The following is a 23,780-nucleotide window of genomic DNA, read 5'->3' as shown; positions in this document are numbered from 1 at the left end:
GTTCCTCCAAGTGGGTGTCCCTGACTCTTACCAGCCATCACTGCGTTATTTGTGCCGGGAGGACCCCACAACAAATGTTGTAGTGTATCAATACTCATGCCATATATTCTGGGCTAAACACTCGCCCACATGCGCTAATTATGCATTGCAACGCACGGCACGAGACAACATAGGTCAGTACCCACAAGCAACCAATGCATTCCTAGAAAACTTTTACATGGACGAATACTTTGATTCGGTGGAGTCGCCTGAGATGGCTCTCAAAGGATCGAAGGAGTTGGTGCATCTCCTCCATCTAGGTGAGTTCAAGCATAATAAGTTTGTAAGCAATGCACCAAATCTGGCTGACCAAATTGATGGGTCACCTCAGTCCACCGAACCAAAAGTAATTGCCTCATCTAAAGAAGAATCTTCGCACGTGCTTGAAATGCGATCACAACAATGATACTCTAGTTGTGAGTCGGGGTACCTCCAGTAAAGTAACTAAGTCTTAAAACACAACGCTTGCTATTGAGCCTAGTGTCTAAGGTATTGAATCCCATCTGCCCAGTGGCACCATTTAGTGTTGGTGCCCGATTGTTTTTAAAGGACATATGCGTGTCAGCGGGCATAACTGGGACGAAGAATTACCAAAAGACACTGTTGAAAGGTTCCTCGAATGGAGTATAGAACTACCCAAGCTGGCAAAATTTCTATATCGAGGAGCTACTTTTCGGGAAGCTTTGAACACCTCTAACTACACATGTTTGGCGATAGTTCTCATGAGGTCCTCAGCGCTGTTGCATTTCTCCGAGCTCAAGTAAACACTTCTAGTGGGCCATAAACAGAGCTTGCATTTGTCCTGGGTAAGGCCCGCGTAGCAACTATGAAGATGATGACAATTCCAAAGCTGAAATTACAGGCAGCGCTACTGGCCGCTCGGTTGAAAACAAGATATCTGTTGAACTCTCACAGTGAAAGTCAACCGGTTTTCATGTGGACCGACAGCACTACTGTCTTGCAATGGCTTAACTCTGCAACCAAGCACCAATATTCATTGCAAACCGTGTTTGCGAAATCTTAGAACACACTAGCGTCGACGATTGGAACCATGTTGCCTCAAGTGATAAACCGGCAGACGCCGGTACTCTTGGTATGTCTGTTGAGGTTTTGCAGCTGGGTGAGGGGCCCAGACTTCTTAAGAAGCAAGCAATTCCCGTTCGAACCAAGCACTGAAGTAGTTAATAACATCAAACTCGGTATAGTAACCAAAAAAAACAGTGATTCTAACACATCATTTACCGCATCCGCAACTAAGTCAACGAAAGAACCGTTTCCGCAACTAATCCCCTTCGATAAGTTTAGTTCATATCAAAAACTGCTTCGCAAAACAGCATACATACTCCGGCTGTTACCCTCACATGAAAGCTATCGTAATATCGATGGTAGTATAATAGATCTCACTGAGCTCAATGAAAAAGAGCGTCACCTTCAGTATCTCGTTCAAGGAGAATCTTTTCCTTCCGAAAGAAAAGATCTCCTGGGAAACAAATCCGTTAAACGGAGTAGCCGTATTGTCCCGTTTTCCGCCTTCGTCGGACCAAATGGTCTAATCCGTTCGGCTGGCAGCATCAAACGGCTGCTCGAAGTTGACTATGACGTATAACATCCTATCGTTCTCGACGCACGACATGAATTTGTAGAGTTGTTCTTTAGGAACACCCACGGTAAACATCATCATCAAGGTATTGACTACCTGCGGGCTAAAGTACAAGAACGCTATACCATCCTCAAATTACGATCCTCACTGCGTTCAATTAAATCCAACTGCGTCACGTGCAGAAAGTTCCGAGCTGCCACTATCCAACCGATCATGGCTGACCTCCCAGTAGAAAGACTCGCGTACCAGACTCCTCACTTCACGAACACCGGGGTCGACTACTTCGGCCCGATTTACGTTACTGTACGTAGGACCGAGAAGAAGTGGGTTTCCTCTTCACATGCTTAACTACTCGTGCCGTTCATGTTGAAATTGTTCCGTCCATGGACGGCAGTTCGTGTGTAATGGGAGTGGAGCGGTTCGTCTCCCGTCAGGGTACACCTGCCATTATTTGGTCAGACAGTGACACTAACTTTGTTGGCGCGGAAAAAGAACTACGCGAGAATATCGAGAAAAGGAACACCATCAACATCGCCGTCGAACTTGCCCTCAAAGGCATTAAGTTGAGGTTCAATCCGCCCAGTGCGCCACACCAAGGTGGCATCTTGGAGAGACTGGTACGTAGTTTTTAGCGAATACTTTACACCATCCTCGGTACTCATCTTCTCATGGACGAAGTTTTGAACACTAGTTTTTTCTCGTCGAACACGCACTTAACGCCCGCAAGCGCCGACCGATCCGACCTAGGCGTAATAGCCACTAATCATTTCCTAATCGGTAACCAAGCGACAGCAATTCCTTGATCGTTTGCGCCGACGAGTTCGATCATCGTAAACGGTACGCCCGCTCACAGTCGTATGCTAACACTATTTGGGCACGTTGGATCAAAGAGTACGTACCGGCACTGAATCGAAGTTCCAAATGGCAGACGCCTGCCGAGCACCACCTTAAGACCGGTGACTGGTCTGGGTAGTTGAGGAGACCAACCGAAGGGGTTACTACCCTACGGCTCGGATTACTGAACTCCGTTACGGTTCAGACAGCGTCGCACGCTCCGTCGTATTGCGCAAGTCCTCCGGATCGCTTGTTCGCCCGCTTGTAAAATTGGTACCCATCCTCCCAACATCTTGTGGGCCGGAGGATGTCAACAAATAAATAGATTTAAAGCGAATATTTTAAAAAGCGATTTAAAGAATATTAACCAATCAGATTCGAGTGTTTAAATACGCATGCAAATCGTTTCAATTTACGTACAAAGCTCGGAAAAAGTGCAATTAACATAATTTCAAGTAAATCTAATCAAAAGATCTATCAAATAAGACATGATTCGGCTCAGTAAACTTCGGGTTTTTGGATTTATTGGTACAAAATGGTGACGCATTGAAGTGATTCGTTATCAGACAAAATACCGGCCAAAAGAGCATCGAAAACTGCCGTCTAAAAAACCACTTGTTGATATGTTTGCCGTAATCTTAATACGTTACGATCTTATTACGTTGATTTGTCGATTTATAGCACTAAGTTGCTTATTATATCGTCTGATTGAATTGAAATTATTCACGGTTGAGCGTTTTACACCTACATTTAATTTTGAATTTTTTTTCTGTTTATATATTAACACATAATGGAAGAAGCCACTTAAATGAGTAGTTAACAATGTGAGACTTAGTTATCCCAAAAGTCTTCTTGCTAACAAACTGATTATACTGTTGGATGATTAAATTGTTCAAAACAATTCTTGTAAAAATTGAAGCCAGTTGTAAAAATCAAAAAGATTTAAGTAACGCTTTTGATTTTTCTTAATTTTCGGGTTGTTGTTAAAGTAAAGAAATTGTTACAGATGAAATAAATAGGACTTGATCAAAGTCTCTTTCTTATTAGTTGGTTGACATTGATACAAGATTCATTGAATCCCCAAACTTTGTAAGCAAAAACAGGGAAATTAAAACTAATGAAGTCACACTAGGTTCGTAAAAATTAATTCTGCGCAACTTCAACCGTATTTAGCAGGTCGAAATATTCTTCTATTCATTCGATATGAATTATGCGTTAATACCCAAGGTAATTTGTTTCAGAAAGTGTGACAAAAACAAAATACAATTATTGGCGTGGCGCCCAATTATGTAATTTTTGGCTACTTTAGCAAAGCATTGGTCCCAAATGAGAACAAAGAGTTTCGCAAAAAAGTTTTAGTAACAATGATTACCAGAGAGAAGAAAAGTAAATTCCAATTAGTACCCATTTTCAATATATATTTGCGAGAACAAGCCGAATAAAAGATTTTTTTATTGAAGCAAGCAAAATAACGTAAAAGGTGAAAACTATAACCCTCGATAACTCCTCAAAAACGAAAAAAAATTCGAAAAAAATACTCGGTTTAAAATAATTTATGCTTTGCGGGCTTCCTAGTGAAAACACTCAAAACTATCTACGGTAAATATATCGGTTGTGCAAAATTCTTCGAACAACAATAAATCCCTGTTGAGCATATAGTTCTCCCATAAAAAGGGTACGAACAAAAATTGAACGTAACTAGCAGATTACCAGAAAAGTCGCGACAAGTTTTCAGTTCTTCAATCTTAAGGTATTAGAAACCAGAAAATTTCTCTTGCACTTTTTTGATAAGAATCTGTAAAAGCTATAGCTGCCGACAAAACGTTTAGCTTGTCAGAAATAAACCTCTAGTAGAATTCCGGAAGCAACTCGAAGCGTTGAACCTTATCAAAATTGTATCTGCAACCTAAAAGATTATCTTCTGTATAAAAAACAATTTATTCTCTGAGTCACTGAAAGTTAATAATCGGTGCAAATTTAAACCCCCCGTCGTAAGGAGAAATTAAATAATAGCGTAGTGAAGCTAGCGAACGAAACCAATTTTAGCGTTAACCATTAAAAAATGTTCAGTGCTCTAGTTATTGCACTGACAAAATTTTGACAGTGCACTAGCGGCAGCATTTTCAATCCCCAAAACCCCGTATTCTTAGAAAAAAATTATTGGCGTTAAAATCACCCAAATCTTATTAATTGGCAAAAAACTTTAAGCTCAAGGCAGTTACCAGGCTAAAAGTTTTGACGAAATAATTTGTCTCAATGTTCACAATTTTTTTTCAACACTGCAACTCAAAATACACATTGGGAAAACATAAGGCCGATGTCATTTTTAGGACGCAAAAAAAAGGTTTCAAGAAAACAAATTTTCGTTATGACATCAGAGCATTAAAAAATATATTAAGATATTGCTTTTTTATTTCAGATATTTTTCATCAATTGAATTCAAACTATGGCAAGATTTGTATCTAACAAGAAAAAGGCAAACAGATTAATGGTGGAAGGAAATACTCAACTTTCCAACAGAATGTGTACCCACGAAAACTCACAAAAACCAACATCAGTCATTTGAGTCATAAAAATAAGTCTGACATCGTATTAGTACCTCGCATACATTTTCAGAGCGGCAGAATTTAACATGACGTCAACTGCAAACACACAAATTAAAATGCAAAAAAATAAAGACTCTAAATTTCTAAAAACTCATAAAGAGAGATCAATAAAAACTGAAGCTTATGGCAAAAAATCAGAACAGATATTCACAGGAAACAAAAAGATGCCATACGCCAGAATGTGAAGGTTACGGACAAGTAAAAACTATAGTAACAAGAGGGCATCGCATTTTTGCTAAGCTGAAACACAAACTGAACAAATTAAAGTAGAAAATTAAGACCACTTCTGGTTAGGTGTTGAAATTCAGTAAAATTGCAAAATTATCATTCTGTCGAGATTAAACATTGGAAACAGAAATCAAAGTTTGGATCATCGATATATTTTGATTAGAATGAAGAAGTATTGTTAAAGTTGCCTTTGTGCACAAATTGCCCTTGAGACTCAAATGCTGCTGAGCGCCAAAAATTGATTAATTTATCAATAAAAAGATTTTAAAATTGAAGCATAGAAAACCTTTTTCAAATTACAAACTGAAATAAAAAATAGCAAATCAGAAGAATTGTGATTATTATGTTAACAATGTAATATAATAAGAGCTTCTCACGTGATAAAGAGGCGCATTCAATGCATGTATTGTCAAAGGGAAGTTACCCTATACATTGATCACCAAAACGTTCGCTCAAAGATCCAAAACTGAAAAAATTGTCGAAAGCAAGCCAAAAATATATTTGAAAACTGAAAGATAAGAGCCAATTTTGCTCTTGAAAAGCTTTATTAGGCTCTCATTCCTCTAAGCGGTCAATTTCAGATGGTTCTATATGGATTCAGTGTCGATCTGATAAATTTTTCTACAAATAACCCAACTTGAAAAAAATTGGGCCGAATTGACGAAAAAAATCTGCTAAAATTTGTTTTCTATTTGCTCTTTTTTCTCAAATATACTTTTGCAAGACAAAAAATCGTTCACTCAACGCGGCGCATGAAAGAAACTCTCTGGCTCAGCAAACTCAGGTAAAAACAAAGCCTGAACGATTGGAACTTCCAGTAAAAAAACTCAAGGGAACCAATACTCCTCTTCAAGTCATAACAAAAAGACAGCGTCCCAATATGGGTCTTCGCATTTTAAGAACATAAACCGACTAATGTTGGAAAAATTGCTCTCGAACGACAGGCGGATAGAAAAACATGATACCCCGCCGTGATTCGAACCACTGTCCTCCCGATCGATATCCAGATGGACTGACCACTCAGCTTCCAGACCCTCGTATGTGCTATGCTGTAATCGACATTTATATTAGCAACAAGCTTTACTTCGGAGTGAGAGCAATAGATATCACTCAAAAATGAAGAGCGAAAGCGTGAAAAAGTCACTTCAGAAGTCAAAGAATGATCTAGAAGAAAAGCGCAAAATGGTCAAGCAAAAAATTTGCATTAAAAGACCAACACGTTTACAATAAGTGCTACGAAATTCGTTCAAGAGCAAATAAAAACCAGGATAATGTCAATAATAGCGCCCCCTATCGCTTTGTGGCTATAAATAAAAGAAAATAAACGCAATATTAAAAATAGCAAAAATTTTACGGCAGACTGGCCCCTTTTTTATAGAAGTTATCTGGGATCAAAATTTATCTGGGAACAAAATAACTGTTATGAATTCCCTGGAGACTTTCGTATAATCCCACGAATGCAATACTTTCAAAACTGGCAGTAAATATCTGCATAGAATTTGCGTTCCGTTGCGTAAACCGAATAAAGGGTATCAACATTCTATTTAAAAAAAACTACGATTGAAAGCGTTTGCAGTCTGCGAAACATCGCATTTCAATTGGTGTAAAATCGAAGCCGTAGGCTTTGATTTTTTTGGAAGAACTGTTTATGGCAAAGTTGATTTTGATTTACAAGCGTTTCTTGTGATGCAATTTTAACGGGTTATACGCGCGCTATTACGGATTTGAGTTCTGTTGCAAATTTGTAATAGGTTTTGAGTTTGCTAATTTCTTTTGCCTAAATTATGGCTCTAATTAGGAATATACAACAACTGCAAATGTAAATAATTGCAAACAAATCAATTAGTCAAACTGAAAACCTTTCCTCTTGTTTCTGTTGAGTGCCAAAATTAGACGTATTTTGTTATTGGATAATTTTCCTAATCCATCGTTAGGGAAGTCGTTGTTCTCTTCAAGGAATTGGGGTAATTTTTGTTTCCCTAGTCGAGTAGTCAATTAAGCTCAGAAAGAAGTCTGTTTTTGTACTTTTACCGCTAATTGCAGACTGAAACGAAATTAAGGCAGACCCGAGGTGGGCTCCTTTTACAGCCTTAAGGTATAAAGAGCTAGGGCTACCTATTTGTGCGCGCGAAGTAGGCTTACCTATATCTCTAAGACTAACCGACTCAAAAAGACACAGAAGATAAACTTCTATTAATACGGTGGTAATACAGTACAGTACCGGAGTCAAGTGTATACACATGGTGTATCTAAACTAACAGACTGACTAGAGTTAGTTAAGCATGCGCTTTATATAAGAGAATAGTTTCTTCACAGTCTCTGATTGGTTGGATGTGTACATCCAGTATTTCTACTGCTACATCCATCCGGGGTTAAGTGTTTTAAGTCCGAATTTGTGAGTTGTAGCAGAAATACGCTGGATGTGTCATCCTCGTTGTTTAGTGAGGTGGAGCGGCGTGTTGTCGTCAAAGTGGGGTTGTGCCCTGTGCCGTCATCTGAAGTCCCTGTCAGCAGAGTGTTGACTAATGTCGACAGTAAGTAGTCCACTTCAAGTGTGGAGTCAGTAGATGTGCCAGTTACAGGATGTGCCGGCCAGTAACGTCAGTCCTGCCTACCCAACTTTCCCTCACTGTCCTGTAGTGAGAATTTAATCCCAGTTGGAGGATCGCTTGTAGTCGGTAGTCTCTGTTTAGTTGTACAGAGAAATTTCTGTTTATCTCAATCAGGTACAGGGTTTTACCGATCGGATTTACCAACTTATCTTCTGATGGAAATCCATCTTTTAGCTACTTGTGGGCTACTCATTCTCTTATACCTTTCAATGAAGTTTAGTGCCTGCTGAGTAAGCTCGGACCGAAAAAAAGATGAAAAGAACTTATCCTAATCTTCAATAGTGGCAAAGAAGACAGGAACATAATAAATGAAGAAAGTAAATATATAGAAATAAAAATAGAAAAAGAAAAATAAAAGTGAGTTTTGAGTTTTACAGAACAGTGAGTCTGTGCAATTGTTGGATTGTGAGCCCAATGTGGTAGGACTGTTGCCTTCGTCCAGAATTCGAATTCGAAGTCAGCGGACCGATTGTCATGATCCCTGAAGAATTCAAGAAATTCATTGACTCGTGCGAGACAAACGAAAGTGCACGGGGGTAGAGGTTGAGTGTTGCAGTGCGGCTGCAGCGCCAGGAGTTGGTTTAAGATCTGCATTTCCTCCTGTGTCGGTTCGCGATTTACCAGATTGTCCCCATCCACTCTCTGTAGAGGTGATTAAAAGTTTTTCCATACTTACACTTTGTTGTGCCTCCCTCTACACACTGGAGGTATTCAATGGGGACAAGTATCGGTCTGTGTGTTTTCGCATGAAGTGGCCAAAACAAAAGGTAATTTTTGATCGGGTCAAAATTACAGAGGGTGTCTTCGCAATAAGTGGACTTTATTATGTAGCTGTAATTCAAGTAGTAGGGTGAAGTAAGCTTTGAGTTAGCATATTGAGGGCGTGAGTTGATGTGGACCAGGGGATTCGTTCTGTAGAAGTGTTGCTTGACAAAAAGTAGTTGTGGATTGTGCGTACCATCTTGAACCGATTGACTTTGTGGGTCTGGTCATTTAAGGCCATTTGTGTTGGATGCAGAAAACCAAACTGAAGGTACAAGGGGTCGTATTTCTGTTAAATATGATAGGGGGCAAAATCTCTCGGGAAAATGGTTTTAAGATAGTCATTATGGCAGTCGGCGAGAGCGAAGAAGTATTTGGAGAGATGCAAGAATCTCTCCGTAAAGCGTGAATTGATTGGGAAGTGAAGGCACTCTAGTGGGAGGGCCTTTTCCCGTCCTTCATCCACATACTCGTTCGCGATTTGTCCTAGTAAACAAGAACGAACCGTTGGGTTTAATGTGTGATGAGGCGGTGTAGAGATACAGTTGATGCGTTCTGGGACATGAACACTGTGGTCCGTGTTTATGACCAGAGGATTCGTGACTTTATGAAGTAGAAAATTGGGGCCCGACGCTCTATGTAGCACTCCTTGCTCATAGCCCAGCGTGCGTCGCCCTAAGTACATCAAACTGTATCCTCTGTGAGTGAGTGATGTTTACTTACGAGATTTTACAAGGCGTGCAAGTTCTCTATGAGCTTCAATTTCTGTGGGAAAGAGAGGTTTTTCCATATTGTTAACATAACAATTAACGTGATCAAACAGGAAACCTCTCTTAAGTGAGATTTTGTGGCAAAAACTTTCCTTGTCGCTGAGTTTCGCAAGTATGGCGTATGCGCGTACTTGAAATATTGTGATTGTCAATTTTATTTTGTTGTTTTAAGGGAAGTGGATGTGAAAAAAATTGATCAAAAGTATGATTAGATTTGCAATGAATTTGTGTAAGATATTTCGGAATGAGGATTAAAGAAGACAAAGTATCCTGCAGTGTTTTTAATGTCTCTTTCGAATTTATAGTGTATTTCTTGACAAACAAAATGTGATGGGTTCGTTTTAACCCTGAAAACATGTTGAGCAGCGTTTATCTTGCTCAACTACAATTTCAACAGAAAAAGTGATTTTAGATTGTTTGAGTAAATTGAGCGCTCTTTGTTTTTGTACCGGTGTAATTTTTTATGACTTAGTGATTCTTTGCTTTGCCCAATTATGTAATTGTTCACCGTTTTTATGATCACCGGAAAGGGTGGGTGGGGAACTACAAATTTAGTGTCAAGTTTAAGTGGTAGAGTTGGGTAAGATCTAGTAGTGTCTGGCTGTTTTCCAAAACAACGATGAAATTTTTGTCTGGATCGGGGTTAGGTGAGTTTGAGCTTAATATCATTATAGGTATTGTACGGGTTAAAGGGTTGACGGGTTAAAAGGTTTTTTGCAATTTGTGATGGGGTTGGTGAAGAAAATTGAGAACTGAGTTGACCAGTAACAGAAGTGTCAGAAATAAGATTAATATCTTGTGGTTTATTTTCTATATTAGAAACAGTTTGAATTGGCTGTTGCGTTTCGGAACTACTCGTGTTATCTAAGTCAGCAAAATTATTTGGTTGAGTAGAAAATTGCCGTGTGTTCGAATAGTTGATTAACTCAAGTTGTGGTGATCGTGCTGGAGCAGGTATAAGTGGTGTCTACTGTTGCAAGGTTGCGTTTGCAATAAAACCTGAGTAAGGCAAAAGGTTTTGTGTATTTATTTGTTGTTGTTGTGTTTGCGTTTAGTGTATTTGCGCTTGGTGTATTTGCGCTTGACTTTGATTGGAGGGTATTGAATTAATGATTGTGGGATAAAGTGGTGGGAGTGTCCAGTAAGTTGAGGTCGATCTGCAGATTTGGCAGTAATAATGAACGAGTATGGGTGTTCTTGGGTTTCTTGAGCCTGTTGTTTTTATTGAAGAGCTTCAAGGATGACTTGAGAGTGAATTGTTTGGTGGCGTTACTGTATGAGCAACTTGGTGATTATGAAATCGGTGGTTAGCGTTGGATTGTTGATTAGAGGACGCAAATGTAATTTTAATTGTTGTCCCGAAGTGACAGAAGATATTTGATAACAGAAGCAATTGTTGTCCCGGAAGTTCTTGATATACTTAATATCGTAAGAGGCTGGGATAGCGTTTAGATTTTTTAACATGATATATCAGGGTACAGAAGTTCAAATATTGTCCGTGTTGCTTGTGTTGGGAAAAATGGAAGATAGAAAACAGTAATAGGTCAGTTGTTAAAAACCCCTATACAAAAGACCCATTTACAATAAGTGTGTGAATATAAAATGTGGTCTAAAGTACAGAAATTATCTTGAAAACGAATTTGTTTCGTTGTAAAACTTTAAATATATCGAAAGGTATCAGCGTAAGGAGTTCTGCGAAACAACCTTTCAAGCCTATGTTGTGAAGTAATTTGCATACCTGTCTATTTAGTGAAGACGAGTTGAACTTTCAGTGCTGTGAGACTGAAAGTTGAAGATTTTGAGAGGGCTGCTGTGAGCCTGTTTGAACGTTGTGCAGCAGTGAGCTGGTTGAATTTGCTGTTGTGATCTGACTCTGGAAGTTTTTCCTTTGGAGAGCAAAAACTGTACTTTGAGACAGTTCTTTAAATATAGAGAATTAAAGGTGAGATGTGGAAAACTTAGAAGTTGGAAAGAAGAGATAGTGAGAAAGCTAATTGACAAAGAGAAGTTGAGGAAGCTGAAAGAATGAGTAGTTGGAGTTTGGTAAAAGAAAAAGAAGAGATGAAATCAACTGAGTTGTAAGCCAGGTGGACACTGAAGTGATTTTGGACAATGCGATTTAGCCTGACCACGATTTTTCTTCGGGAAGAAAAAAAGTGACCGAGTCATATCTCGTTGATTGAATTACATTGGGGAATTATTCTGTGGGTCGGCTGCTAACTTAATTTCCTCTTTTTCATTTCCTGATTGAAGGGGTTTTGCGGTTCTGCTAAGGTAGCAGGTGAAAAGAAAGTCCGTATATTTTGTTAGCTTTTAGAGGAGCTTTGTTATTTTTCCCAGAGAGAATAATTGTATTAGGGGGGGGGGAGAAGGTTGAAAAAACTATCCGAATTATTCCTCTTATTTGGGAGAACTGGGAAATTGTTTTTTAGTGGACTTTTATTTATTGTGTATTTAGACTATTATGCTAGATTGTGTTCGGCTAATTAAAGCAAGAGAAATGATGTTGATATTATATGTATGTTATTTTAATGGTCTAAAGGTGTGTTCTGTGTAAAGCCGAAATGTTTTATTGTAGTATAACTGTAGTCTTTTGTCGTTTGGTTTTATAAAAGGGCATCTCTTGTATGGTAGTCTTTCCGAGTTTGTCTCAGGTATTTCCGACAAATTGTAAGATGGCCAGGGGGAGGGTTCATTTTTTGATGGTATCTCCAGGATGTCTAGACTAAACCAGATGGATTTCGAATTTGTGATAGTCGGTTTCTGATGTTGAAGTCGTAATAGAGAATTATCGGAGAAATGTTTCTCCATTTGTTCTTGAACGAATGATTTTTTCGGATAATAGGGGACAATATTGCTAGGGTTGCGGGTCATTGGTTTTCCTGAAATTTCTTCTAGTCTATATGTTACCAGTGTGGGGGTATCAATTATTTTGAAAGGTCCAAAGATCTTTTTTGAAACTCCAATTTGTGGAGCTTTATTTACAACAAGAACATCAACTTTTATTGGTCGAGCCGTTCTAAAACGGCGATTTATAAATGTATGTTAACGTTTATTCTGATTGAGGTAGTTTTGTACTTCATTATAAACTTCAAAGTGTATCTTTCACGATTTAAGAACCAATGTGCGAAAGTTCTTTTTTGTAATTTGGGGATGGTGGCCGATATTATCAGTATGTGTATGTTTTAGAAAAGAGTAGTATGAGTAATTTTGTGAACGTTTACAGAGTCCAAAACCATCTGTAATGGAAGATAGACTAAACTTTATTGGCTTTTGGGTTTCATGCCAAAAACAAGTTCATATGGAGAAAGATTCATATTGGTTCTAACTTGTGGGTTATACGCGAAAAGGGAGGTTTTTACTTTTTGTTACTATGTGTGATATTGGGAATCTGTGCGGAAAAAGGTGCTCAGTTTTCTATTACTGATTTGTACTAGTCTATTTGACCATGGTGCATACGGTGTGCGTGTTTTTAATTGTACATTATTTATGCGGCGAAAATGTGCAAAGTTGCCAATAACATATAATTACCATTTTCAGTTACTAAGACATCTGGTATTCCAAATTTAACTATCCAATGGTCGAATAAGACATTTAATGTGTTAGCTGCGTCATTTCCGGGAGAAAGGTGAAGAACAACATAATGTGTGAATGAGTCTACTATGAAATAGACCTAGGAGTTTTTATCTGAGGACGGAGAAATTGGACCTATCGTGTCCATTGAAATACGGTGATTGAAGTATGGTGAAACTTCGAGAAATGGCTTGTGTAAGCATTGCTTTCCATGTTTTTATATTTGGAAAATAACTTTCCGTTATTGTAACGTAGATTTTTTCACTACCGGGATGGCTTTAAAGATCTGTGAATCTGCGGTATGAAATACTGATAAGAGAAGAAAGAACGGTAAACATATTTTCGGCGATTGTGTCTCTTGTATAAAATATAAGAGCTTATTTGTTTCAATTATACTTAAGTCCTGGAATAGTCTATAGTAAAGTAGAAGTCTCTTTGTCACTCAAATTGTTAAAGTAGGGATAGTATGGGGGTTTTTCTATTGTTTCCAAAGAAAAACTTGTTGTAAGACAGTCTCGCTGTTGTGTGTTTTGTAAGAATATCTCAGTGATTTCTGGTAGCTCATTGTAGAAACAGTCGTTTGTCTGGTGACTTGGGTATGAAATCATTCATTGAAGGCATTAAAAATTTTATGCTATTGATCAATTCTGCATAATTTGCATGTTGAGTATCAGGTGTAAACGATTCAGTTTTATTCATGTCTAGTGAAAAATCGATGTGCTGTACTACAGGATAATTTACTAAATAGGGTTGACTTTGTTTCAACTGTTGAGTTCTGTAGTGAACGACGTTTTCTAAAATCTGTGCTTTTGTTTTATATTCTTCGTATGATACGGTAAGATAAAGGGAAGACAACTGGGAAATAATCTTTAATTATCTATTATCTGTAATTTTATAGGAAAGTGTGTTGATTCTTTAGTAGTGTCTGTATTTACTGTGATAATATATTCATTTGATCCAGCATAGTGGCACTGTATCGGTGGTGTTTGTTGGTTAAGCGCCAAGAAGAGTTTTATGGATTCAGGATTTTCTACCGTCCGTAGACGTCATTTGTCCTCTGTTGTTGTTGTTAGTGAACGTTTCAAAAGGTCCGGAAGTGAATAGGTCCTTCTGTCCAAACTATGTTTTGAAATTAGTTGAAATTTGAAAGCTCGATGGTTTGGTGTATTCTTCTGTGTGAACAAGAAAAGTGTAGGTTTGTGGTCAGTGTATAGAAAAATAAGGTGCAGTGACCTTTGAATAAAGTATTCAAATTTATAAGGTGCATAGATTATTGCAGAGCATCCGCGAAGAATGGTTGAAACTCTGAGTTCTGTAGTAGAGAATAGACGAGAATTTCCTGATACTAGTTCCATTTATCCAAATCAATTTTTCTGTAGAAGTGCAGCTCCAATACCACAGTTCTAGGCATCACTCAGAATATAAAAACATTTTTCCGGGTTGGAATTGCAAGACGTAGTGTTCCGTCTGTAAGTTTCAACTCTATCAAACGTTTGTTGGATTTTTATTGTCCATTTGAAGTCTAATGTGTCTCTGAGTTATAAATAGAATGGTCTTATAATGACTTGAAGTTTTTACAATTATTTAGATATAAATATTAAAAATTGTAGTTTTAGAAAGCCATCTAGATTTAAGCGGATGTATGTAATTATTTTGTATTTGGTGTCCTAAAAATCTAACTGATTCTAAGAAAAAGAAAGATTTATCTGGGGCAGCTTTTAAATTTTCAATTCTGAGAATTATTGTGATATTTGTCTAATGTCTGTAACATTGTGCCTGTAGTGGTATCTTGAAAAAATACATCGTCAACATACGTGATGATCTTATTCCGACAACGTTTTAAATCATTAACTTGTCAGAATAAGATCATCACGTATGCTGCTCATAAAGGATGAGAAGGCTGCTGGATAGAAATATCATAAAAAACTTTGTGAAGGTTTGTCTAATGGCATTTGATTATATGCACTATTCATGTCGGCTAATAAGAAAACCGCTCCTTTGAATTGGGTGAGTACGATTTGTATTGGCTCTATTGGCCAACTATATTTAGTTTTGTCAATCGTGGTATTCAATTGACGAGCGCCTAGAAGAAATTTAAGTGATTCTCCCTTTTTTTATTCTAATTAATGGATTAATAAATGTGTTCTCTGTAGTGAGGGAATCTGTATTTACAGGTGCAATTATGTCAAAATGTGTTAATTTGTCAAGTAAGTGTTGTACTCGTTATTGTAATTGAAAGGGTATAGCTCGTTGCTTTTTGAATACTGCTGTTGCTTTTAGAGGTAGGTTTAGTTCAACTTTTTTTCCTTCATCATGTTTAGATGTGGCATAACAAAATCTATATTTGATTAGGAGTTGTGCTAATTGTTCAAATTGTGTTTGTTTCAATTTAATGTTATCGAAATTGAACATTTGAAGAAAACTTTTCTCTGTGTGTGTGTGAACATAAAAGTGTCGAATGGTATGTGAAAAGTTTTCTATTGTGCTTTCTAGTCGGGTTCCTGTTGCTTCGTCAGATTTAAACCATAGAGTTTTTAGAGCATTTCTGAGGTACCGTGTGTAAGGTAATTTGAAATATAGGCATCCATGAAATCATTGAGTTCATTGATGCGGTATTCCGTGGTTTGTAGATCTAAAAGTGAGATATCTTGTGCATATCCAATTAATCCTTTGACAAAGGTCATTGGGTGATTTAAAGGATTTCGGAAAAACCTTTGAATATGTTCAGAACATGAAAAAAAAAATGAGTGATCTCCGATAACGGAAATAATCGTGAATAATCTGTTGGTGATTTTGTGGAAGAATCATAGAATTTTAAGGATTTCGGTTCATGATTATATTTAATCTCAATTGTGTGAGATAAACATTTTATTGTTTCTGCATTTTTTCTTGTAATGATGTTCCGAAAAAGTTCAATTTTGTAAAATTGATGCTTTGATGAGTTCTGTGTTCTGTTACGTCTGGATAAAGTGTAAGTTTTATACGTCCGTGTGACTGCAATTTAAAATTATTTGCTGCTGAGAGATCAAATGTTGATGCTTTCAACTGTAACTTGTGGTATTCTTTAATTTCATTCCAAGTTTAGTTATTCAATACGTTAGGTGTGGCTCCCAAGCCAATTAGGAAATCAATTTCAATATGTGGTGGGGAAATTTTTCTTGTGTGATCGGGTGTCTGTTGTGTTTCGATTGTGAGTGGTAGCACCCAAATAGTAGTTTTATACGACTTGGAAAGCATTGATTCTTCTCTGCGAGTATTGCATTCTTCCTGACAAATAAAATATTCTTCTTGTGTATCTTGGTTGAGTTCCAAGAGCAAATCGTTAAATTGTTGTTCTAGAAGGTGTTCTTCAGAAACATTTTGCGTTTCCGTTTGTTCCGTGTTAGACATTGTATTGTCCGTTTGAACTTTTTATGAGTGAAGTAAGGTCATTTCGTAACTTTCGAAGGCGATTACGTGAAAATGGTCAACTTGGAAGATTTCCATCTCTATTATAATTAGGTTATTGCGGTCTAAAATTACTAGAGTAAGCGTTATTTTTAATATAGTCAGGTTTTTTTCTGAAATTTCTGTGGTCTCGCGTATGATGAAGCAGTTCTACTTGGTGGTTCAAAGTTACTGTATCCATATTATGGTTTTCGATTTGAAAATGAGGGTCTGTCAGGACTTCTATGTCGGGAAGATTCTGAAGTTTTTCTACTCTTGCTTCGTGAGCGATAGGGAAATGGTAGAGCTTTACCAGTCATGTTATTTGATGTGACTTGTTTGTTTGGAAGATTTTGGTTTCCTTTTCTTGCTTGAAAGTTTGTTTTTGAAAATTAGGTTTTTCAAGTGGTTTTATGTACCTTTTTTAGGGGCAGGTGCAAATTCTATGTATATCGTGAATATTTTCTCCAAATTTTAAGGAATAGTGGTTTCCCTTTAGAATTTGGGTCATTTGAGTACTTGTGCCGTACTACGTTGATCCCATATGCAATATCTTGTTGCATAGTGCGTACATCATGTATTGTGAGGTTATCTATGTCTATCGATAAATTATTCACGGATGAGGAAAGAGCGCAAATTGGGCTTATTTTATGTCTATCTATGTGCGTTCTAGTGCTGTCTTCTTGATGGATTTTCTCAACTTTGTGCAAATAGAAGCTGTGGTTCCAATGCTGTTCAATTGTGATTAGCTATCTTTCTAAGAGCTATTCTTGCGAATTGTGGAGCTAGTACTTTAACAAGCGCGTCATTCATCTGTGCATTTCTCATATCAGGAACATCATTATCACATGCTTTTCTAGCCATTTGTTCAATTCGAAATGCTAGTGTTTTTGTTTGTACTCTTGAGGCACGTGTTATGCTTTCTAGTATTTTCGCTTGTGTTTGCACTTGTTGGTTATCAACAGTTTTTTGAAATTCTCGGCAGAAGGCTTTCCAGTTCTTTTTAATTTCTAGGATTAAGTGTGAAAACCATTGCTGTGCTGGGACAATTAGGCTCGTTTGTATCATTGCAATTCGTTTAAGAATCCATGCTTTGTGGCACCGTGAATCAGTTTGTTCAGGTCTTGCTGCCATGACTATGTTCGCTGTGATGGCGTTTAGAAAATCGTCCGTAGTGTATGTGAGGTCAGTACCATCAAACGGTCTTAAACTTTGCTGCATGGGTACTGAGCCGCCTAAATAAGGGTATATCTTTTGTGTGTTTCGTCTAACAGCAGTTGAATTTGTGTAGACGCTGCTTGCAAATAGTAAGGAGTTGGAGCGTTTGTTTTTTGTTGATTATTTCGTGAATTGAATTGTCTTAAAAAATTTATTAATTGTTGAGGGGTTAATTGAATATTTTGGTTATTCGTTGATACTGGTTGAGTAGAATTGTTTAAACTGACAGGTTCAGTGTTAAAGTGGACTGAATTTTGTCACTGTAAGCGGGGTAAAGGTGTATTTATATTGCGTAGTAGTGGACGATTTGTATTTAGTGGATCCGAATTTTGTGTCAAATCGGTTGAATTCATATGTTGTCTATTTGTGTGGCTTTCATAAAAATTTGTGTTATTAGTGGAATAATTAAGTACCTCGTGATTATTATCACTGTTGTTGTTGTATTTATTGTTCTCAAGATCAATTAGTGAAAGAGTATTTCCAGTATGAGATGAAAAAAGTGTTCCAACATCTAGTAGTGTGGAATCAAAGCCAGTTTCTGTGTTTTCATTTAAAATTAGAGTTCATCGGTTGCGAATGAAAAAAGTATCCATGTTTTCTATTGGTGATGCTTCCAGGGATATATTTGTGTTCTCTGTATAGTTTGTGAAAATAAAAGGTTGATTTTGGTTGTTATGATTTCAAAATTCAATATTATTACGATCAATTTTTACTTTTTGTGTAATTTCAGATGGTACTTCCGTGATGGTTACAAACGTTTCCGGAAACCAATTTGTATCGTAGATATAGTGTACTGTTTCTGGTAGTTGATTTATTAATTGGGGGTGTGTGCTAACAGTGAGATTTTTAGCCTGAAAAATATGTCTTACAAGTCTTTTCTAAAATCTATGCATATACCAGGATAGTGTGTCTAATATTTCCTCTTGTGGTATATCAGCGTCTTGTGCAGAGCTTGTGTATCTTTTCTTAAGCTGAAATCTTCTATTTCCTGTCTATTTCTTTGCAATTTTGTGTATCCTTTCTCTTCGTGATTGTAAAGCAGGTGTATTTAGTGTTGCCGCTAGGCAATTTAAAAATTCAAATGATGATTTCCACAATGTACCAGCTCTATCAGAGGGCTGAATTTCTGTCCAAAATCCCTTAAAGAATTCAAATAGCGTGTCTGATAATGGATTGAATAAAGTGTCGTAAATAAGTGAGATATAATTGTTTATGAAAGAGTAGCAAATAAAGGAAATTGAGCCTTTTGTGAGTTGAACTCCGTATATTTCTATTATAAATGAAAGGAAAGCGGTCCGTGAGACTTGTGAAGCTTTATCTTGTAATGAGAGGAGAAGCTGTTGGTCTACTGCAAAGTAGTGGTATTTCAGTTGTTTTGCTGTATTTAGTAGTAAATTTAATTCATCTAGGTGTTGATATTGTGATTTCAAATGGTAAAATTTCCTGCATGCGACGTTTTTTCTGTTGTTTGAGAACGGCTAATCGTAATTCTTCGGAATGTGTTCAATTTTTATGAGGTTTGCTCAGTGTGACGGCTCATTTTGTCAATGCTAATGTGTTTATGTTATTTTTTAATTATTTTTTGGGGCTGTGTTCCCCGTTTTCTGTAAAAAGAGTATTAAGTTATATAAACTAACCCTTTTCTCCTCAAGAGATAATAGTGTGTTCTACGTGAGTTCTTTTTGCAGTTAGAGATTGTTAACTCACTGGTCGCACCAGTTAAGGCAGTCTCGAGGTGGGCTCCTTTTACAGCCTTCAGTTTTAAAGAGCTAGGGCTACTTATATCGGCGCGCGAAGTAGGTTTACCTATATCTAAGACTAACCGAATCAATCTACGGTGGTAAAGAGGCAAGAGTTAGTTAAGCATGCGCGTTATATAAGAGAATAGTGTCTTATCAGTCTCTGATTGGTTGGAGGAGTATATCTAGTTTTTCTTCTACAAAATTAATTAAAACGACAGCAATATTCTAGTGTTATTGCCTGATTTGCTTCGGAGCATAACGGAACTAGATAAAAGAAACGTCAATAATTTTGACCTTCGGATGTGCAATCATTCGCTGGATACACCGATGAACTAGCGTGAACAGTTAATGCATAGATGAGCTAAATAATCTCGGCAACCATATCAAAGAACCATATATGGTTCCATACAGGCCATGGAAAGTTCCTTGCATGATCTTGCCATTATTGCCAGGATTTGCATGGATATTTTTTTCGGCAGAATGACAGTTTGGCATGCATGCCTGGGTCAATTAAACATAAACGAATGAACGTCGGAAGAATTGCTTCAAATAACCACATTAGAGCTTAACATATACCACTATTAAGATTTAAAGTAAAAATGGCACCAGTTTCGGCGCACTTTTCATTTGACTTTTAGTATTAAATTGCCGCCAATTGAGTTCAGCGGCGTAAAATTGTGATTGAGAGAGAGTTTTAGATCACGCAAAACGTAAAAAGTCAAGAGCGTAAAAGTCACTCGAAAAGTCAAAATTTTCAAGCAAAAATTTTGCATAACAACGACACACACGTTTACAATAATTGCTATGAACTTCGTTAGGAGCAATTAATTAGTATGAGTCTATGATCCATCCCATTTTTACCATCTATGGTCATCCAGGGCACCATGAACGTCTATTGTCGTGGATATGGTTGCCAAGAAACCATAGCCACAAATTCTTGTTAAAATGTGTTTCAATACCTCCAGTGTATCTTAAACAGCCAGTGAAACAGTGTTCGTTGTTTTCACATAGGTTTCATTTTTACCATCTATGGTTGCCAAAAAATATTAATGTTTGTAAGTAAAATAATGATATGTTTAATACTGAAAACGAAACCAGTTCATTGAACCGTCCAACGGTAGTTAATCTTGTGGTACAACCATTTTTACTAGGATTTCAGCAGAGTTGCAGATGGAGCCTGGCAATTGAGTTTTTATTATGCGCCATTGAAGCCACACAACTGTGTTTTCAATTTAGAGCTTATAAAACCGTTTAATCAGTTATTAGCCATGACAGATGGCCCCTATTCATTGCTTCAAAAGTATCGGCTCTTATTGGGTCGGCGGTTTTTTCAGTAATTACGCTATACCATGACATTCCAGCGTTTCTGGTTCGCTTTGACTCCAGGAATGTAGACCAATCAGCTGGCTAAGATGGACTACTTTATTAGTTCTTTCTTGAGAGCAATTTAAACTTGCCGCGACGAATGAAGAAATTTTTTTGTAAATTTAATGCTGCTCCTGCTGTAGACGAGAACCAGGACAGGTGATTTTGATTGGATTATTCACGATTAGTTCTTGCAGCTCAAAACTTTTCTGCATAACTTTTTAGATACAATAAATGGAAGCAGCAATTGTGGCAAAAACTTCCGCGGAAAATCAATGTGCGAAACGATAGTTGAATGCTGTGAAGAGAACTTTCACAGCATTCACATCATCGCAGTTCCAACATCTTTTGAGAGATGAATTAAAAGTGATGAATTTTCAATTTTTTAATGACAATTAATTTTCTGCCTTATTCAACGCCATTTTTCACTTTGATTGATATCATTGCTTTCTTAGTGCCAATCATATCCAGGAAACAAAAAACAGAATGTTAATTTTAAAAATTGGTTGAGGGTGCATCTTGTGAGAGCAGAAATATGCTCAATTCTCCTGTTTAAATCAGCGCAATCATGAGCAGCATTTTCTATTCTGTTTCAGGTGCCAAACTCTGAACCATGAATTTATTCTGAACAGTTTCGGTGAATCTCATATTTAGAGACTAGTTAGGATCTAAGAAAACTAACTGCTCAGCAACTTACCCACCGTGTTGGAACGGTCAGACGAGAATCACATGGTCAGACAAAAAATCAAACGAAAAGTCGATGGTATAAAAAAATTGTGTTAGAAAAATGACCAGCAGGACTAAAATAATTGCTAGAGTATTGTTTGAGAGCAATTATTCAGATCAATAATAGCTTCTGCCACGTCATCGACTCTATTGGCACAGATGTCCATGCAAAGAGCAAAGGGCAACTGCATTTGATTAAGTTTAGATTCCCTGTTCCAAACCTTTTTGAAACAACTTAAACGATTTAAAATTGCGAGACTAGAAAAAGCGAGACTTCTGTGGCCGAACTTTAATTTTGCTGAAGAGCTCACATGGGCACTCCGGTTACTTTCTAAAGCAAGTAATTGCGTGACAGTCAATTCTGAGATTTCTACAGGCTTTTGTGATTAATAGATCCCATTTAGTATCCTACCTTGATTCCAAGAGGCTCCTAACACCTACAAATCTCAAAAATTGTATAAGAATCTTCAATGCTTTTATATTAAAAAGAAACATGCAATTTTAAAAATACCAGAGCTTCCCAATGAAAAAACCATTGAAAGATAATTCTCGAATAAACTCTTGAGGTGAGGTGTTCACTGGGTAGCCATTGTATAAAATTATCAGAAAATTTAATGCCGAACTCCAAATCAAATCAAAACCACACGAAACAATCAATCTACTGAATACGGGTTTAATGAACAGAGGAAAAAGCTACTCAAACAATGAAAAAATACATCATAGAAATGAGACAATAATACAAATGTAAGAAAATGCATCGAAGTAGAAAGATTTGGTCAAACTCAAACTTATTTCAATTTTTTAACAATAATGGCCCATTTTCTTCCACAGAAACGAACAACTGAACTGCACCCGAGGCGAAACGACACATAGCATTTGGTAATAAAACCGAAGCTAGATCGATAATATGACCTCATCATTATATGAATTATGAATCACTATCACTACAAATGGTAATTTGGAAGAAAGCGCCCAGACAAAGCAAAGAGACTGTTGTCTAGACAGGACAATTTTATAAGAACTGATCAAAGCTGACAGCACAAAATTATTAGTATTTGAGTCTCTCTCGTTGGGAATCCAACTTTTCGGCAGTTGTTATCTTCTTTATCTGCTGTAATAGGGGAAGGGAAAACTAAAAATGAAACTGAGTAGTGTCGTGATATATTTGAGAGATTAAATGAGTTGATCAAGCATGTCTGTGACAGCTGTGTCTCATCTGAGCTGCTCAAACATGAGAGTGAACTTCACATTTGCTGCAAGACAGCCGCGAACTGCTTGGCAACGGTGAGGTTTCTGAATACCAGCTCCAACTTCTTGATCTTGGATCCATTCTGACTAGTGAAGTACTGGCTCATCGCCCTCAACGTCACATCAGGTAGCTTGATCTTGGAGGCCACCGAACTGCAACAAATACAATTAGTAAACGTTTTCGTCATATTAACGCACCCAATTGCAAATTTTACATTCTTTAGTCCTGCAAGTACCCATAATTCCATAGGACAATTTAAACGGTAGCTCATCAAATAAAACAAAGCGGTACAGTTTCAATTCAGTTAAAATAACAAAAGAGGAAACAATACCACGATTATTTCTACCATAATAAAAATTTAAGCGATTCGATAAAACGCTAACTATTTATGTGAAAAAGACAGCGATTGGTTTGACTACCGGCAGGCGGAAACAGTACCGAGTGTTAATTCCTATTAACATAGCAGCAGACTGGAAATTATTATGGCTCATTAGAAATCACTCCATCACATACGAGTTTCTTTGACCTCAAATTCATTCAAATTGAACTTAAACTTTAAGTGCAAATGTCATTTTGTTAAAAAACAAATGACCGAAATCTAATAACACAAACAACCTAAAAGCTTTTACCAGAGACATTTTTAAAAAATGACGCCAAGCGAGCAAATGCTGTTATAAAAAGAAGTCATGAAGACTTTTTCAGCTTTGCTATGTGAACAAATGTTAAACTAAAAAATATCGTCCGACAAAAAAACAAAAATAGACGGAAGAATTCAATAAGCGCTCGAAGCGTCGAACTATCCAGAACAACAAATCAAACCATCACGCATTGGGCAGAATGCTCAAATGACAAAAAACTGAGCTCCAACTTTATTATTCATAATTAGCGAGTTAGTTGCAGAAAAAAGCACGGGCAATCACAAGTAAACGTTAATGAAGCCAAAACAAAAGTTTTTTGCCAAGAAACAACGGCTCTGCATCACCATATTTAACAAAACGTCAAAATGATGTCTAAAAACTACACGTCGTAA

At 37.1% G+C, this 23,780-nt stretch overlaps 2 protein-coding genes across 3 annotated transcripts in view; both read right to left on the bottom strand.

Annotated features, from left to right (window-relative positions):
• The window catches only part of LOC142358660 (ATP-dependent 6-phosphofructokinase, muscle type-like), a 702,476-nt gene that overhangs the window by 264,620 nt on the left and 414,076 nt on the right, over positions 1-23,780 (bottom strand). The window lies entirely within an intron of this gene.
• LOC142334903 (core histone macro-H2A.1-like) overlaps positions 22,746-23,780 on the bottom strand; it is an 85,348-nt gene continuing 84,313 nt past the window's right edge. The window contains exon 7 of the mRNA XM_075383232.1: positions 22,746-22,902. Within this exon, the coding sequence (XP_075239347.1) occupies positions 22,746-22,902 (157 nt within the window). The remainder of the gene's footprint in view (positions 22,903-23,780) is intronic.

Source organism: Convolutriloba macropyga, chromosome 2, assembly GCF_964194025.1.
Source record: "Convolutriloba macropyga chromosome 2, txConMacr16.3, whole genome shotgun sequence".
In the NCBI taxonomy this organism is placed as follows: Eukaryota; Metazoa; Xenacoelomorpha; order Acoela; family Convolutidae; genus Convolutriloba; species Convolutriloba macropyga.
This window is presented reverse-complemented; position numbering and strand designations above follow the sequence as displayed.